Source organism: Dysidea avara, chromosome 9, assembly GCF_963678975.1.
Source record: "Dysidea avara chromosome 9, odDysAvar1.4, whole genome shotgun sequence".
NCBI lineage: Eukaryota > Metazoa > Porifera > Demospongiae > Dictyoceratida > Dysideidae > Dysidea > Dysidea avara.
Window position 1 is genome coordinate 27,795,859 of NC_089280.1, and position 20,081 is coordinate 27,815,939.

A 20,081-nucleotide genomic window follows, 5' to 3' on the forward strand; every position below is an offset into this window, starting at 1 on the left:
ATAATAAATGGTACCTTACCTGTATGGGAAATCTAATGCTATTACTTGAATCTCACAGGTACTATCCTTCAAATACTGTCTCATAAATGGTGACACTCTTGCAGTATTTTTATTGGCAAATTTCAAATATATTTTTTGTTTACTCATCATTTCTGAATACTTGCCATGCTGTTTTTCAGATCTTTTACTTGTTGTGGGAGTTTTTGGATCATCTTCATTGGGGGCACCTTCATATTCAATGCGAGTGATAATAAAATGGTACACCGCATTTGCAGTGGTCACTTTTCTGCCATCAACTTCCTTTTCTTTACCCAGTGGTATGTTGTAGCGAGCACACACCAAGTTACCAACTCTTAGGTCAAAATAATCATGACAACGTTCTTCAAATTCAGTTGTAGTCTGTAGTAAAAGCTGCTGTTGCTGATGTTGATCACGCTGCTCAATGGAAGCATTGTTGGGATAAGGGGAATAATAGACATCATCAAGTGATGTAGACGGGTAAAGCTCTGGCCATTCTAGTGGGACATTTTGAATTAATTGTATCTCAGCTTCACCAACACTTTGTGCAGCAGCCTCAGCTAGTAACACACTTTCCCACAGTTCAATGTATTCATTAATGCCATTGTACTTCTCTTTAGAAGCATGGGACAATATTGGACTAGAAAAACAATCAGCAGGTTTAGTACTATGTTGTACACACATATTCAACATTGGAGCTACCTCCAACAACTGGATACAAGGTGACAAGATATGGTCACTGTAACTTGCTGTAAAAGAAGCCTTGAAACTTTCATAAATCTTAAAGGACTGCTTAACTTCATACAAAATAAATGAAGCATTTTGTGGAAACACGTCATTGTTAACATTATTAGATTGACGTTGGTAGCTACTCAGTAGATTTTTTAGTTGATTACCAGTATCTGGTGAAGGAAGTTTCATGAAGTCTGTAACCTTCTTCCAATCCTCCACACGTAATGATGTTGTCATGCCAAGAAAGTCAGCTGAGTAGCAACGCTGTATTAATCCTAAAGTGTGATTATCTGAATCTGAGGAGTCTGGAATTGCAGCTTCAGCTTGTTCATTAGGTGTGGTAGGCAAATAAAATGTGAGACGTGCATCTTGAATTACATCACTGCTTTCAGAATTAGTTTGAGACTGTTCAGACTTAACTTTATATTTTTTGACATTCTCTAATTTATCTAGTACAAGTTCATTATCAGTGAATGATGTAAGCTTTACGATCCATGAATGTGTCCTGCCAACTTTCAGCTGGCCATCATCATCTTGTGGACTTGAAGTAGCAGCAGCTTGAGGTTTAGCATTGCTTGTTATGCTGCTGAGACGAAAGCTACGCTGGTCTGTTGACAGACAATGATAATCTAATTCTTGAATAACAAAGTTTAATGCCCTTTCTACACTAGTAACATATACCATGCAAGTTTGAGAACACTTAGCTAGTGACAAGGCAATACTTAAGCAGTTGTAGTCCTTTTCAAATTTCTTACCACTCAATGTCTTTATATTACATTTTACACAAAGTTCTACCAAGTTCTCTGCTGAATAATCATTATTATTAACCAAATGTAAGCTTTGCAATATCAATCTTTGTACTAGTATGTCAATATATCTTCTCAGAGGAGAGGTGGAATGAGTGTACAAACAACACAGGTCATTGTGACCATACACTTCTTTTTCATCCTGTGGTAGTGATACCAAATAACTACCATTATCCAGTAAAAGTGGTTTCTGCTGCTGAAGCATTGAAGAACAGACATATTCAGCTCGACATTTGGTGCCATTCACTTCTTTACAGATAACTGCAAGCTGAGGGTGATAATTGACAGTTCTCAGTAAGTTTTGTGCCTTCAACAAATTACCACTTTGTAATGCCCCATATAGTTGTTTCCTTGTAGCTTCCATCATCATAACAGATTTGGTATTAATAGGAACATTCACATCCATATTGTCAGCAAGTGCCTTGTGAACTGGAGAGTGTGCCACAATATCTTTACATTTCTCAAGAACTCTTTCTAGTTGTTCTTGGTTAGGTGGCTTCTGTCTACGTAACAAAGCTAACTGAGGGAAAGCAGTTAGTATATGTTCTGCTGCAATCCTATTGGCCCATATCATCAGTTCTGAGACTAAGAAATGAGCTTGTGGGCTGGACAGTTTATCAGCATCTTCAATGGAATAATCCATATCATTAGATTGCATCCTGTTCCTAAAGAATGACTCACTGATTTGTAGCAACAATGTCAGCCTTTGCTTTAATCTAAATGTACAGTTCCTGGGCAAAGTATTGTTATAATATGTAACTTTCTCTGCTAGTGATGCATCATATACTCCAGTTAACAAATGCTGCGCTTCTTCATAAGTTAGTCGAGCTCTGGACTTCACACAACTCTCATAGATGTTTATTGTATTGGATACTATACTAACATTATCATTATCAATGCGCACTTGACAAGTATACGATATTACAGGAGCTTCTTTACCACGGCTGAGGCTAAGTGTGTTCCTCACTCTTTCTGGAAGTAGAGGATAATATATCTTACTAAGGGTGGACCCATATACGGAGGTGGCTCTCTCCACAGCACCAACATCGACTACACTCTCCTTCCTCACAGCTCCTCCAACATTGGTGATGTGTACTCCCAACTGGTAACACTTACCATCATCACTGGCAACAGGTTCCAGTGTAAGAGCATCATCGAAAGCTTTTGCCTCTGGAGGATCAATAGTGAAGGCATGATCATAGCGAGGCTCAGGGGTAGCTATTGCTAAATCTTCACCATCATCTAGACCATCAACAGGAGCAGTGTTGATGTGATGGTGAGCTAATAGCAGTTGTTTTCCATGATACAGTGTAAATCCTTTTGGTATAGCAGCAACCACTACACCAAGTGGATAACGATATTTTGGCCCCCACCTCAAGTACCACACCACAAACAACAAATTTTGTGCAATACTAAGTGGAATAACATCTTTTATCTGAGGAATGTCTATCATCTTACCATCTTTATGAAAAGATGCAGGATCAAATACAGTCACAGCATGCTGCGACTTTTTCAACTCTCCCTCTAAGATTTTATGAGGATCAGATACTCTATTAAGTATCTCACGAGACAAGCGAGGTAGATTTAGTAGTTTGGGATTCTTACGATCAATGGGATAGAGAAATATAGCATTGTAATTGTTCACACGACACACAAATTGTCGTTGTGGTCCTTGCTCTACTACCTCACATACACGACCACATCGATCACTATCTTTGTACACACCTACTTTTACCTGTGCTCCTTCTAGAGCACAACGTCGATTATTTATTCCCTGGATTGTTATTGGTAGCTCTTTTGCATTCAGTGGAATAGCTGTACAATTTCTATATGTCTTACACTCTAAGTAACACTCTATTTGAGGCCCCTCCATAGGGATACCTTCAGGTGCCTCATGAGCAAAGTGTGAATGACCTTTTTGCAGCACATATTCGCTATCACCATTTTCAGTACTCTTTAACATCACTTTTTTGTTCTGAAGTTCCTTCTGATATATTCTCCTATATGCCTGTAAAATGCTATCACTTACTTCACTACAAGGAGAGCAGTGATCAAGTGACATATAAAGATCCCCATACACTTCACTGTAAAGCTTACGAATACTTTCTTGTACAAATGATTCACCCACTTCATAACATTGTGGTGTTAGCTGCAGAGAAGAAGTTTCCAAACATCTTTTGACATACTCCCTCCAACAATAAATGCTATAACCAGGAGTGGATTTTTCAATTGAGAAGAGCAGGAAGGGATTACCAACACAAACTACCAGTGACTGTGCTCTAGTTATGACAGTGTTGAAGACATACTGATTACAAATAGACTTTGTTTGATTTGATGTAGAACCATCATCTTCAGTTTTCTCCAGAGTACTAATAAAAATAGCCCGAAATTCTCTCCCTGTAATATATGGCTAACAACTAAACTATACACAGATTCAATAATACCTTGTAACTCATATGTAGTAGAAGTTTTAATACCTTTTATTTCTTTAAAATTAGGACGGTTAAGCAGTTTTCTCAACATTCTAACCTACAATCATGTGAAAAAATGATATTTTATTGAAAAATACTGTCATCTACCTGATTCCTACTGGATGCTACCACACAAACTGTGGATAAGAATCTTTCATCCCATTCCACAGGCCAGGGATTAATATAGTTGCGTACCTATAAAAGAGATATTATTAAGGAAACTCTATGAGATGTTAATGCCAGCAATGTGCTGGCTACCTTTTGAATCTAACCCAATCTCTAATAGAGCATTTGCTTAATTAAGGGTGCTCTGTACAGTTTGTGTGCGTAAGGCTTCCCAAGTCACATGACGAAACACGTTATTTTTTACGTTGATGGAAATATTATGGTCGTTAATTAGTCTGTGGCTTATTACTGAATTTTTAGCACCTGTGCATTAGGCAACGGGCACGCCCCTTGCTATTTCTACACCTTTATGTTTAAAATAGAACTAGTCTGTCATTTTTCACCCAAAAGGCATGAAAAGTTTGGATGAGTTACTGTAGTAATCTAAAAAAGAGCACTTGCGGTTTTTTGATAACAACTTCAGGTGACAAATAGCATGGAAGTGAAAAGAAATATTGGTGGCAGTGTCAAACCGGAAGTTGAGTATCTGATGATTGAGAAGCTAAAAGATAAAAATAAAAATGCACAATAGTTTGTACTGTTTTGTATAGTGTATCATGAAAGCATCAAGGCTCTAGTGTGTAAACTGTAAGACTAGTTCTAGTTTAAAGGGAAAAATTACACCTTGCATTCTACAGCAAATTAGCAGTTGGATTTGTACTAAAGTGTGCTCTAGTGTTAACTTATATCCAGTAAGCCAAAGTTGAGCACTAAACAAAAAGGTGCAATTATTAATAGTCCTTGATACACACCAAACATAAAGAGTTCTATCAGTAATGCTGAAGAGTATACAACCATTACATTGGTAATCTTGCCTGTTCCAGAAGTTGTGGTCATTTATCAAGGCACAACACTGACAATGAATGTGTAATGCGTTATTATGTAACATGTTATGTATTATTATTATTACCAAGAGTTCATAATATATATACTGAGGAGAGTATCCTTAGGCTACTCTCATATACCCTTGTAGAAGAGCGTATCATGAAGTTAAGACAGAGCACTTCTGAGTTCGCCTGTTTTTCTTTGTATAATTAATGTCATTAGTTGAACATGGTATCGATTGAACGCGTGCCTAACAACGTTGCTAGCAACCAAACTAACTCCAGCTCTAAGCGTTTCTCACCGAACTACAATCATTCCTTCATGGGTTAAGACCACTTCGTAGGCATTTCTTGCTAGGCCACTTGCGAATATGGCTATCCTGAGCATCACGAGTGTGAAATGGTGCCAATGATTCTTGCACTTTTACGGCTGCTTGCACGTCACAAACCACAACATCTTGTCGTTACGTCATAACTTCACGATACGCCCTTCTACAGGGGTATATGAGAGTAGGATACTCTCCTCAGTATATATATTATGAACTCTTGTTATTACCTTTTGTGGTAACTAAGTAATATAATGATAATATTATATACTTTAAAAAACAAGTAATACAACTCAAGTTACTTTACTTACAAATGTAATGTTACCCAAGTAATGAAGTTACTGTAATGACTTGAACATTAAGTAATTTTATTACTACAAGTAATGAAGTTAGCTACTAATCTCGTTACTAATCTACTGAGTAATGCCTACCCACAATTAAGTAACAAAGTAGTAATGAAGCCCACCTTGAATTAATGCCCACCTTGAATTAATGAATGAAGCTTACTGACTAGTTAGGAATACAATTATAACCAAGATATTCACATTGTCCAACATCATGTCACATGGTAAGGTTGCATAAATGACAGCTTAACACTGTGCACACAGTAATGTATAGTCACTTTATTTCATAGGTAATATGTAACTGTAACTATAAGTAATGAGTTACTTTTAAAATGTAACTATCCCAACACTAATCATTGTGGTGTGGCTACATTGTGAGACTATATAGTGATCCACTTTCATTACTATCTCCCATTGTCTTCACAAGTGAAGACGCATCAACTATACCAGTACTGACTGGTACATCACAGCAGAAATGTCATACTGATGCAGATGGCATTGTTCCAAAACTTTAAACCATCTAAAGCCCTGGACCTGACAAAATTCCAACTTGCCTTTTGAAGGAACTGGCTTTTGAGTTAGCATCCAACTTATCTGTGATTTACAAAGTCTCGTTGGGACAGGACCAATTGCCTTAAGAATGGAAATAATATGCTAATGCAGTCCACATTCATAAGAAAGATGACAGATCGCTTCTACTTGTTCCAACATAGTTAAGCTCATAGAGACCAGAAATATTTAGTGTAATAATCAGAGTGGTTTCAGAAAAGGTCAGTTATGCGAAATCCAATAACAACAGTGGACAACTTTCTAGACTTAGGACTACAAACTGATGTGCAATATTGCTAGATTTAAAAAAAATATTTGATAAGGAGTCTCACCAATGTTTGTATTACAAGTTATTGATTATGGGACCTACAGTGTTAAAACGGATTCAGAATTTTCTTATGAATGGAACCCAACAAGTCATAGGCAGTGGAGACGAGGGGGGGAGGGGAAGGCCCCACTTTTATGGGACAATATTTGCAAGAAAAGATTGAAATACTCTAATAGAACAGTCAGGATCTAGATACTCTAATAGAGCAGTCACAATATTCAGAGGGCAGTCAGAGTATTCAGAGAAGTAGTCTAGCAAACTACTTAGCTATGTATGAGTAATAAATAAGGATATATAGCTGGTGGAGGACAGCCATTGTCAGCAGGTAGCTACCTCTTTTTTTGTTTTGGTCTTCAGCTTACAACTGGCCTGGCCCCTCACTTTTTGGTCTGCTCCACCGTCCCTGCAACAAGTGATTATAAATGGGTACAGTATATGTAGTAGCTCTAGTAAAGTGATATCCGGAGTTCTACAAGGGACAGTCCTAGGACCATTATCATTTCCTTGTTATATCAACGACTTTCCCAGTCTTGTTATATCATCTGTAAAACTTTATGCTAATGATGTCATATTTTATAGCAATAGACTCTGCTGCAGACCACGACATCCTACAAACAGGACCTTGTTACTTTATCACACTTGGCAAATGACGTTATTTTAATGTGAGTTACTGTGTAATACAAACAAAAAGAACCCTTCAAGACAGTACTACTATGCAGGGGCGTAGCAAGGCAAAAAATATGAGGGGGGCCCATGCATGCATGTACTGGTATAAGAGGGGAGGGTGAAGTTATGTACTTGTGGGAACATGCATAGTGCGCGAAGCGCACTCAGAGCATGCAAAGCATGCTCTCCTTCTAGGGGGGTCTGGGGGCATGCCCCCCCAGGAAATTTTTGAAAAATAAGTGTTATAAGACTGAATCTGGAAGCAAATTTAACCATTATTTCGGATTACAGGCATGGTTAAATAAAGAGTCTGATAGCAATGATGTATACCATGCATGTGAACATGCATGTTTTTGAATTAATTTCCTATATTAGAAAAGTACATAAATAAGATGTACATATATAGCTATAGCTATAAAAATACTTAGCTATATAATCACAACACAATATTATTAAAACCTTCCAAAATAATACATTCTACGTTTGTTTGCAGATGCAAAGTCCTTAGCTAAGTTACACAAGTCAAGTGAATCTGTAATGTCTCTGTGGATATATAATAGGAACAAATTATTTAATCTGGAACTTGTCATAGTACTTCTGAGATAAGTTTTCACATGTCTGAGGGAAGAAAAGGAGCGTTCAGCAGTAGAAGTTGTCACTGGAAATGTTAGATACAATTTTAAAAGTTTATCAACCTCTCGTAGCATGCCCTTGTATATTGAACTCTCGTTCATTACACTTGCTATTGTTCTCCCATTGGTTACCTTTTTTATGCCTAAACAACTTGTTTTAATTGCATCTGGTAGCATTGACAGTTGGGTCTTCAAGTTTTCAAATGCAAAATCATTCTTCAAATACATCTCTAAATCTGGAGAGATACTCTTTTCTGCATTACCATTAGAAAATTCAATAAGAATCGATTCAATTTCATTTACAATTCCTAGATCCTTTTGAATAAACCTTCTTTCAACTTCACCAGCAGTTGCTTCAGCTACTTCAAAATACATGCGACGGTGTCTGTCTTTCGGAGTTTCATAAATGTGGGAACTTGCACCATCATCAATTCTTCTAGGCCTTTTTCTTTGACGTGGAAGGGTTGGTTCTGCTGTTAAATTGACACTTTCACGCATCACTTCACTGTAAAAACTATTAAACCTTGCTTCATTTCTCATGGAATTTAAATGCGTTATGAGAAGTTGAGCACCACGAACTGCCTCTTGTACAGTGACATCCTTTGCTTGAATATTTATTGATACCTGTTCTGCAGCAGAAAATATGAGATATGCAAGTTTTAGACCAAAAAAAGTATCAAAATTGTCCATCTTTGATGCCATTCCATTAGCTTTTGCAGCATACTCATCATGACCTTTACTAATCTCATCTAAAGCACTCTGGATAGTGCTGTAATTTTTCAATATACTGGAAATCGATGAGTGTCTTACAGTCCATCTAGTTGGACACAACATTCGAAGATGTGGTGTCAGTTCACCAGTATTAACAGTTACTTCCTTTCTTAGACTTTCAAACAATGTTAATCTTTTAGGAGACGTTTTGATCAGTTGTGTTAACTCATAAATAAAGTTTAAAACATCTCTACATCTCTTATCATGTCACAAGTCTTTGTTACATCCTTTAAGCAAAGATTCAAACTGTGAGCAAGGCAATGAACGTACAACGCTTGCTCAACTTCTGCTTTAAATAGAGCTTGCACTCCATTATTGATGCCACTCATATTGGATGCACCATCATAAGCCTGACCTCGGCATTGATTGATTGAAAGCGAACATGTAGAGATTAAAGTATCTTTTACTGCTGAAAAGATTGTTTGGGCTTTAGTATCAGGTAACTGAACAAGGCCAACAGTACTTTCATGTGTTTCATAATTGTCATCTGTCCACCTAAGGGACATTGACATTTGCTCATTGTGAGAAACGTCTGTGGCCTCATCTACAATTACAGAGTACCATAATGATTTGCTAACATCAGCTAAAATGTTCCTCAGAACAGATTTGCTCATTAATGTGATAATCTCGTTAACAATTTCTGGTGATATGTACTCCCTCCGATTGAGCCAAGAGATCATTTCTGGACAATTTTTTGCCTGTAGTAGTAGTAATTGATAGAGGTTACCACTAAATGATTCTGCATCCTCTCTGTGACCACGTAAGGGCAGTCCTTGACGTGAAAGGTATTGGATTGCTTGCAGTAGCTTCATAAACATTTTTCTATGGTACTCTTGATCTTTCCTTAGCTGAGTATCACATAGGGCATCAATTCTAACTCCTTTGGCCTTGGCTGTAAGCTTTTCAACAGCCTCCCTATGCATGTTACTGCATTCATGCTCACGAAACTTTTCGAGAGCTTTCTTCCAATTGTTAAAACCTTGACGAATAAAAGTTGACTTTGCATGTATGGAGTTCAGCAAGCACTGCTCATTAGCTGCTCTACAAGTTGCACAATATACCTTATATTCAGATGTACACACAGTGATCCAAGGATGTGCTTCATACCAACTACTTTGAATCGTTCTTGAATGAGATTTCTGCTTGCCATGTTCTTTGATAGAGTATAACTGTTGTCTTTTAGAGCTATCAACTGCTGAAGGATGGTAAGGAATGTTAAAGTTAGTACAGCACTGACACTCGCATGGACTAGCAATGGATGACGATGATGGACTACTAGTGGTAGCAGTAAGTGATGGCATATCCCTAACTTGATCAAGTTGATGGTAATTCAACAATACAGCTTCACTCAAACTTTGACTTGAGGTATCTGGTTCAAACGAGTGAGGTTGCTCTGATTCAGCTACCTCCATCAGATTCACGCTCACAGATCCATCATTACGCACACTGTTATGGCTAAAACAAGGCGGATTTTCAGATCCACCTCCGCTAGTACCGCTTGAGGAGCCTCCTTTAGAAGCTCCTTCACTAACAACCGAATTCTGTGAGCCTCTGCTAGTGGTACAAAACAATTCGTTTAAAGTTTTCTGCCGAGACATAAAACAGCTCTTCGATAATTATCTAACACATGTCACCATGTGCTAGCACCACGTGAGTTTTAACATATTTCACAGCATTTTAGCGCCTCTATAATTATTTCAAATAAACTGAGTATGCTTTCACTCAGTGTCTCCCTCGGTGTCTCCAATCAATATCGTCAGTCAGGGAAGACAATACATCAGCGAAAGTAGGTATGGTTATATCACGTGATGTATTACTGTAAAATGGCTCCTGCTGGCAACTGAATAAGACCTGGCCTGTTCTCTATATGCATGGCCACAGACTAGGGGGGCCCTGGCCCCTGTGGCCCCCCCTGTTCCTACGCCCCTGCAGTATGTAAATGGTAGATTGTGCCATCACACTAAATACCCAATAGTTTTTCCGGATGAACATTTAACTTTCAATAAGCATATCAGGAAGATTTCTTATAAAGCAAATCAAGTTGAGTCTTTTTTCTATAAAGAAACACCCGTTCTTGTACAGCAAAGGTAAAGGAAGCCTATTATAGATCTATGGTGAGGCCAGTGATTGAGTATGCCAGTGCTGCGTGGTCCCCCCTATACAAAATACAAACATTAACTTAATTGAAGCTGTGCAGCAAAGAGCTGCAAGATTTGTGACTTGGGACTGATACTGTATGTTACAATAACTTGGTTGGACTTCCTTGGAACACCGCTGGGAAATTTCACATATTACTACCATGCTACCTATTAGTGCTGAGCGATATAGATTTTTTTTATGTCGTATGTCATGGCAAAATTTATTCACGATATGAATATATGTCACGATATATACCAATATTTTAACTTGATGCTTATTTTCTTTTTTCAGGTGGTTTTCTACTACACTGTACACAAAACACAGGAATAAGATCATTTATTAGCTAATACATCATATGCACATATACAGCTAGTTACATGATAATTAAAAGAAATGTTGATTTGCATACTGGCAAGTTACAACACCTAGTCTTCCGGTTCACCTACAACTTAATCTGCGATACCTTCATCATCTTGATCTATTATGATATTTAAATTAGAGATTAACTAGGAGGGGCATGCTCCCCCAGGAAATTTTAAAAAACAACATGTACAGATGTTTTTGAAATGGCTTTTTTACATACTCACTGAATCTCTTTCTTTTTTGATATCAAGATAACTTAGAGCAAGTATTATAATTAGTATATTCTACTGACTGTTTTATTAGAGTATTGCACTGACTGCTCTATTAGAGTATTTCGATCTTTTACAAATTCCAAGCTGAAAATTGGCGCTGTTTAATCACAATGGCTTTTCTCACTGGTCTACTGCTTCCTACATGTCCCAAGCACTGCACACACATCTAAGTACAGTAAGTAGATAGCGCCTTCAAAATACCCAACAGTATGCATATGCCACGCCGTTGACGTGGGTGCAGCAAGAGTAATGGCGAAACTGGAGATGCCATTTTATGAGCTCACGTGCGCTATATCGCGATATAATTTCCAGCTATCGTATCACGATATAAAAAATATATGTCGTGATATATTGTATGTCGGCTATATCGCCCAGCACTACTACCTATATAAGATTCTACATAATATAGTCAGTATACCTATATAACAATGGCTACCACAACTACAAGAGGTCATACACAAAGATTTGGATAAATACAAGCTCACCTAAATGTTTATCTGCACTCCCTTTTCCCCTCCACTTTCAAAATGTGGAATAACTTACCGGCTACAGTTATTGAAGCAACAAGTATAGAAGGCCTTAAGAAGAGGAATTATTTTTGTATATAACCCAGCTATTGTATTTACTGTTTGAATTTGTGCATATACTCCATACTGGAGATTCGTACAGTATTTGTAAATAAATAAATGTGGTACCAACCTGTTCTAATATTGTTCTAGCTTCTTCTTGACTAAAGTCTTCCTTTGAGGTAGTAATTGTACTGTCTACTGAAGTACAGACAAATGCAAGAGCAGAAGAAGTCTTTGGATGCAGACTGACATCACTTTTTGTATGCAGTGTAGAGTTGTAGAACAAATATGATGGTAGCCTTAAGATGCTACCATGGCATCGGTAGTTGGTTAGTAAGAGAGCTACAGAAAAGTAAAATAGATGTACATAAAAAGCATGCACACTATTAGTTAGTCACACTAGAACACTCTCCCCAGTTTCCCTTAGGACTCGACCCAATCATGTATATCAAAGGGAGCCTGTACACTATACAACCATCCAATAGATCATCAAATCAAAATAGTGATGTACAAATGTGATATGAGCACATGAAAAAATAAAATTACTACATTAAAAAAAGTCACTTGTGTTGTCTGTGGATAGCCATTCAAAGATGCCAAGTTCAACTTTGCCTCTCAGTATCCCATCACCATACATCAGCAGATGTCAATGGATTGTCACTAGAGCATCCCTGACTCATCTGATGTTGTCTGTGTATCTAACACTGGTGGTAAGTTGCGCACCTTTAGTTGATTTTTTTTTAAATTTCATAAATATTGCAGCTTTTGCAATCACAATTTAGTTTTTTCTTCAAACAAGATGATGTGCACTACACCAGTACATATATCTGTCTGTCCCTTGCTATAAAATCAATATCTATATATTTAAGAGCTTTTGTGCCAATGAAAAACATTTTTAACTTGGGACTACCAAGTTTGTCATGGAGGGAAGTTTCCAATTGCTGTTGTTTGCATCTTACTGCACATAAACTTGAGCTGCATTTTATTGCAAACTACTATAACATACACTTGCAACCATAAGTTATGGTTACATGGTTGTGGTTAGGTAGCAAGTTAGGTAGGTAGTATTTTTCTCTTCATACTGTAGCTTTTACTAACAATCATAGACGGTGCGGGGTGGGGGTGGGGGGTCAGGTGGGCTTAGCCCCCCCCCCCTCAGAATGATGTTTCGCTGAAATTATTCTTCTTGGAGTGGGGCTGAAGCTGTGATGAAATAGATTGATATACACTAATAGAACGCTCAAATACCCTAATAGAGCAGTCAAAGTGCTTCATAAAAACGTGTTCCTAAAAGTAGTAAAATATGAAAATAATAAAATGCCTATAGCAGGAATCGAACCACTATCCTCTTACCTTGAGAGCTGATGTTTTACCACTACAGCAAGTGTCTCCAGGTGGCTAAAGGCTGTTTTGTACTGCTTATAAATGCTATATGTTCATTAACCTTGTAGTCAACAGCTAAAACTTTGCCAAAAGAGGTTTCTATTAAACTGCAATTATTATAGCCTGCTTTAAATACTTGATTAAAAAAAGTTGGTGTTTTAGTTGAAATGCTTCAAATTGTACTTATAATTTAATTCTGGTGAACTTGAGATATTGTGAAAGCTAAAATGGCTACAGCTTCTGGGGGCGCAGTCCCCAGACCCCCTGCTGCCAAAGATCCTATACTCTGGTCAGCCCCCTCACATCAACTACTTCCTTCACAACTGCTAACCATTTCACAGCTGTATGTAGATTGTCTTCATTATGAAGAATCATTAGCATATTAAGTATCTAGAGGGTAACAACCCCTGTGTGAGTAAACTAGAGTGAGAGTCCTTACTTAGTTTATTAGTGTCCACATGCAGATAATGCTATGGTCTACACAGATACATAGCAACACAAATCCCACACAGTGAGCATGCAGAGTATAATAATGAGTTAGATGGTTCAGTAGTTATGGTTTTGCAATTACCTTGCTGAAAAGCTACCAATTTATCATGCTAACTTGCCAACTGTGTTGCACCAGTCAGCTATTTGCATTTTTTGTTCTCTAGAAATTTCTAAAAATAAACTCACAAATGCAAATGCCAGAGGGTTGGAGGTTATTGGTATGTCCTACTATGGGTTCATAAAATTTTAGTAAATTCTTAAATCCTTCTAAGGCATCACATTAAATCTGTTTCACATATTGATAGTTTATCATGCGTTTACATGGTCTATACTAGTGCTGAAATGAATAGAAATGTTTACTATTCAAAAATTGTGAACATAATGACCGATTATTCTTTAAGCATTAATAGACACCAAAATCTTTGTCGGGCAGTAAGGTGATACATGAGAGATACTTTATGAAATTTTCTTTATAATTTCAAACTTCTAAATTGGCTTTATCCATCTGATCACAGCTTACTTACTGTAGTCAAACGAATATTTAAATTGTATGTTATCGAATCAAATAATGTCATACCGACTGAATAATTTCAGCACTAGTCTATACAGGCTACAAATCTACTCTTGACATTATTGGAAATATTGGGTGATTTAAATTAGAGACTGTATAAATAATGATAGTTAGATCGAGATACTCCAATAGTACAGTTAGCAAAGACCAAGATACTCTAATAAAGTAGTCACTGATGCACAACCATATCTGCATAGCAAGTACAGGATTTGATTAGCATCACTGGGAGCTATGAGTAAATATGAGATATGACACACAAAAACTACAAAACTGCAACCCAATAAGGTAGGCACAACTAATACCAAGAGAGTTCGTATACAAAAAGTGCAATAAACAAAATACAGAACAGTTTGGAGATAATTCTGTGCATTTTTTGCTTACATTTTGTGTCCTTAGCAAAGGGATTATAACTAGGGCTTCATAGATATACATGTCAGTACGAGTCAAAGTTGATCTAACATGATCTGACTTTGTGTAGCATGCATAAGCACGCCTAGTTAGGGGTATGGGGCATGCTCACTGCAGGAAATAAATATTTCAAGATTACAAATGATTTTGACACCCAAAACTTCTCTGCAGCCCAAACACTATATCAATGCTAAACTTTGACTTTGCACCGCATACAATTGATTGAATCTATGAATGTGTTGATAAACCCAAGTTGACTGTAATGTTAAGTGATCTTGCTTGCTTTGGCTTTGCTTTTAAGATCTTTTAGGTGCACTTTTTAAAGAAGCACTTTGACTGCTCTATTAAAGTACATCAATTTTTAAGCTGCAAGTTGCCAGCCACTCTTGACCAATTCAGTATACATGGTTTTTGAGCTAACTGGTCACTAAATATCCACTGGCTAACCATTATAATTTCCTCTGGTCCTTAGCAAGAAATTAAAGCAATGGATAACTTATAAAATTTGTAATACCTCAAAGCTGTTCTTCATTTTCATTTGTGACCGGATTTTGGAAAATCAGCCTTAATGTCACATTTTACAGCTGGAATATTTATAATTAAAATAAGGCTTTACAAACTTCAACTCAGCTTTACAGTGATTAGACCAGTGTTCAGTATCCTGAATTACAAGATATTCTGTGAAATATTTTACTAGGTGTATAAGTACTTTAGCTAGTGGTCACACAAATAAGTGTAGATTTCTATGTATTTCAAATGTGACATTAAACTAATTTTCCAAAATCGGGTCACATTTATAAACACAATAATACCACACATTAGTGGGTCATGCAACTCAATAAAGCATACCATACCAGTCAGCGTTGAAACCGGGTTGGGTGACCAGGTCATATGTAAATTAAATAGTGTTTGATGATGTGGGTCATAGTCTAGTCTGAGGTCCTGCTGCAACCCAGAATTCATGAGCCACACCCACTTATCAGGATTACTGTCTGTACGCATACGTGGAGCATGCCACTTATCAGTAGGTGTGTTGCAGTCTGTAGGCATGCCCAAATCTATGTCCGTTGCTCTGCAGGTTTATGTGGGATCATGCCTACTAATAGACTGTTATTGTACAGGTCATAGCTCAGTCTTGCGGCAGGCCAGCTTCTTTCATGAGCCACACCTACTTTAGTATCAGGAATGTGAGATATTCTTTGCAAGGAATATGTGGAGCTACACTAATTTATTAGTACAGCGTGTTGAAGTTTGTACTGAGGTAAGCAAAAATTAAAGGAAACATGTTTTGCTGTTTGTAAACTCACATAGAATGACTGATTGCTAATTAAAAAACTTAGTTACTTATCATATAACTACCTGTTTAATATGCTATTCAAGCCCCCAAACCGTAACTTTTGGTGCACGCCTCGGTTTATTTAATCCAGAACCAGGTCTTACTCTCTTATTTTCATAGATTCTGATCCGTGGTTAATCCGGGTCAGCCATCTGGGTCAGCAGTAGTGACCCAGTTTCAATGCTGGGCTACTAAATAGGAAGAACAATATGATATGATGTTTACACATACAGTGTAAGCTCAATATTTGAACTCCAGTTATCTGAATATTCAGATAACCAAACTCCAAAAATGATTGTACTATTAGAGTAGTGAGTATCCTAATTGGTAGTTAAAAGGTGATTTTGCACAAAATTTCAGAGTTATGAACTTCTCAGTTTTCCAAACACCAGGTGGTCTCCATGGGTTCAGATAATCGAGTTAAAGTGCAAAATGACTGTTGCATTAGAGTGCCCCTAACACTGTTTCTAGATTAGCTGTTTGGTTTGCTAAGAAGCGAAGCTGTGGAAGAAGAATATGGCCTTCAAAAGGCAGGTTGTAAAACTTAAACACGGTTGACATTAATGTCGGTAAGTTTGACAGAACAATGCTGTTTTAATTAATGACTTTGACATTATCATCGCACCACTTCTCAACTGCTAATTTTCATTCATAAAACCTTGCTTATTTTGAAGTTTTTCAGCTGGTTGATTGGCATAGATACATTTACAATTGCATGAAACCAACCAGTGTAAGAATTCTTCGGACCACTTGAGGTTGAATGATCATGAAGTCGTTGAAGCAGTGATACACGTAATTCATTACATGCTTCTTTTCCTGCAACTAATACTTGAGGACCAATCTGTAATAATTAAAGATGATAAAAGAGTAACACCAAATGAAATTACTTGTAAGTGATCTCCAGCAATGACAATCTTAGTGTTATCATCAGCTAAACCTAGTGGTGCTATGGCTTCTGGTTCACGTGTTTGAGCTCCTTCATCAATCAAGATGTGAGTGAATGGTCTGCCTTTGTAAAAACTTAGATGAGGTGCTTTCAGGAATGTGGTAATAATCAAACGACATTTTCTGATTTCATTTCGTTCCCTTTCTTCGTAACCATCAGTAAACAAATGTCTATAATGACCATGATATAAAACATAATCCTTGGTAGTCAGTCTCTTAACAGAGCACCTAATGAAACCATCCTCCAACATTGGCCCAAAGTAGTTATCAATATAAGTGTCTGCTGATTTCAAGTGACTTGTACAAATAAGAACACGACTATGGCGTATTTCAAGAAATTTGACTGCTGCAGTGACAAGCAATCGTGTCTTCCCAGTACCAAAAGGACCAGTTACTAAGAATGGAACACTGGAGTCACAGGCCATTATCTTCTTCAGTGCTAACATTTGATACTCCTTGTCCAGCAGGTTGTAAGAGTTTACTTTAGGCAATTTTTTTTGTTGAGGAGGGGGATAAAAAGGAATAAGACGTTTTATCATATTCAAAGTCAATCTGTCTAATGATCTGTGAAGATTACAATAGTAAGAATGCTTCAATATGAAATGTACAGCAAAACGTGGTAAGGTTGCTTCAATTTTACTCTTCAATACACAAAACTCCTCATCAGTAAACTTAACATGTACCACATCCAGTTCATCATAGCTGAGGTTGTACTTGAAAACTTCAGCAGATATTCTGATAGTGTCATCAACTTTGATCTCAGCACACACTGCATTTTGCTGGATGTATGCTACATCATCACTGTCCAGCCCAACCAAACTCCCATATCTCTCACCTTCTTCATCAAACAAAAACACATCAAGTGGCTGATCACACCTACAATGTAAGTATACATCACAATTATAATGCAGTGTGGGAAGTGTTTGGAATTTTACTTTTTACTTGAATTCTCAGTCAAAGAACAAATGATTATTATTTAGTTTGTTTTCCAGCTTTATAGTAAAAATGAGAGTATGATGGGAATTGAAGGCCTGAAAATAAAGTATTTATGGTTGGTTAGTTGCATCGGACTATGGTACATAAATTACAGATAATTCCAGTGACAAAACAACAACAATGAAGCCATCAGATGTGCTACCCAGCAACACCTTTTTCATATAAGAAGACATAATACAAAGAATGATAAAAGTGTTGCACATACCAGTGGTGGATCCAAGGGGGCACCCCCCTCCCAAAAACAACAAAAACAAAATAAATGATCGAGATACTCTAATAGAGCAGTCAGTCAAATACTCTAATAGAACATTCACACACGTTATTGATAATCCTCCATAGTTGCTGTGTATGAAACAAACTAGCATCTACAACACTATCCCATGCATGGACACACTTAGCTTGCTAAGGATATTTTAATGCACATGGTCTTGTGTATGCCATTCTTTAGGTCCATAATAATTATACATACTTATTAGCCATAACTAGCTGAACTACTCATGACTGCACTTATCTCTTGATCAATGCAGAAAGCAGTATGATTTATAGATATTTGTGCATAAAACTACTCTACATCAAAATTTCCATACCTGAAACATATCAAATAGCTATAGCTTCTGGGGGAATGTGCCCTCCAGACCCCCTGCTCTATCTACCTACTACCCTGGTGCACCCCCTTGCCAAACCCTGGATCCGCCCCTGCATATTATGTGGCATGTGAAAAAGGCACATGTTGGGATCAAGTATGGGCGTAGAAATAGGGGGAAGGGCTCAACGCCCTCCCACTTTGAAGAGTAGAGGGGCATACCCCACTTTTCCAATTAAAGTGCAGCAACTATTGCAGGGGTTTCCCTAAAGAGCGGTAGAGTGGTGCAGCACCGCTCTACTTTACTAATGTGGTAAAAGGAATGTGTATAATTAGCAAATTGACTTTGATGTTTGTAACAAATTGACAGTTTTACCGCTCTATTTTAGTTTGCTGGGGAAAGCTCTGTATTGTACCTCTTTTTAGCCATACTTTACCTTGATTTAGTATGATTAGTGCTAAAGATTATGAAATAGACAAATTTCACACTTTATAACGTACAATAATAACTGTTACATAATTTATCCCCTAGCAACCTGAATTTTGCATAATATGAAGGTGACAATATCTAAAGTAACTTTTTAAAAGGATAGCATAAACGTGTCTTAAGATATGACATCTTGAAGTTTGTAGTTTTCCCATACATATCATGTGGGGGGCAACAGTTGCCCCTTCTGGGCAATCACTTAATCGAGGGATTTCAACATATGCAAAAAGCAAAAATTCAAAAAATTACGTCAATTTTTACATAATTTGTAGGTGTGAATGTTAACAATAATCTCTCCAATTTTTAAAAGGATAGTGTATATAGGTCATAAGATGTGACAGTTTTGAACCCCGTGATTTATGTGATTGCCCAGAAAGGGCAACTGTTGCCCCTCTCATTGACAATGTATGGGAAAATTATAATTTCAAAAGATATTTCATGACTTATATATGCTATCCTTTTGAAACTTGGAGAGGTGACTATAGACATTGCCACCTACAAATAATGTAAGGTTGCTAGAGGCAATAGTTAATTTTTAAACCAGGTGCATGCCCACAGCTGGCCGAAGGCTGGCTGTGGGCACGCGCCTGGTTTACTGAAATTGTTTTCGTAATAAACGTGTGTGTATACCTATCTATGTTTGTCCGTACGCACCCACGTGAGCAAAATTGTTAAATAATGGTAAAAGCAGCTTTTATGTAAGGAGTAAAAGCAAAATGAAGTCTGTATTAAACTTCTGCACAGGTGAACTTCGCTCTGAGGTAGTTTCTTTTCGGCGGACTGAAATACGGGTGTGGCGACTTTCCTCAGACTTCGTAAACTACCTTCCCTTTGAGGTTTTCAGGCGTTTAACAACTGAAAAACAACGGTGCAGACCTTGTACACTATCAGGAATAGCCTATCACTTC

General features: G+C 37.3%; 1 protein-coding gene and 1 pseudogene across 6 annotated transcripts in view; both read right to left on the reverse strand.

Moving 5' to 3' along the window:
• Window positions 1–20,081, reverse strand: part of LOC136266808 (3'-5' exoribonuclease HELZ2-like) — a 48,078-nt gene that overhangs the window by 21,010 nt on the left and 6,987 nt on the right. For all 6 annotated transcript variants that reach the window (XR_010706301.1, XM_066061827.1, XM_066061826.1 and 3 more), the window contains exons 6-11: window positions 17,050–17,983; window positions 16,889–17,003; window positions 12,106–12,317; window positions 4,136–4,222; window positions 4,001–4,085; window positions 20–3,953 (exon numbers count right to left, since the gene is read on the reverse strand). Coding sequence is in view for 5 of the 6 variants with exons in the window: in XM_066061827.1 (XP_065917899.1) it covers window positions 20–3,953; window positions 4,001–4,085; window positions 4,136–4,222; window positions 12,106–12,317; window positions 16,889–17,003; window positions 17,050–17,983 (5,367 nt within the window). In the remaining variant the exon portion in view is untranslated. The remainder of the gene's footprint in view (window positions 1–19; window positions 3,954–4,000; window positions 4,086–4,135; window positions 4,223–12,105; window positions 12,318–16,888; window positions 17,004–17,049; window positions 17,984–20,081) is intronic.
• On the reverse strand, window positions 7,282–10,307 carry LOC136266811 (zinc finger MYM-type protein 1-like; annotated as a pseudogene).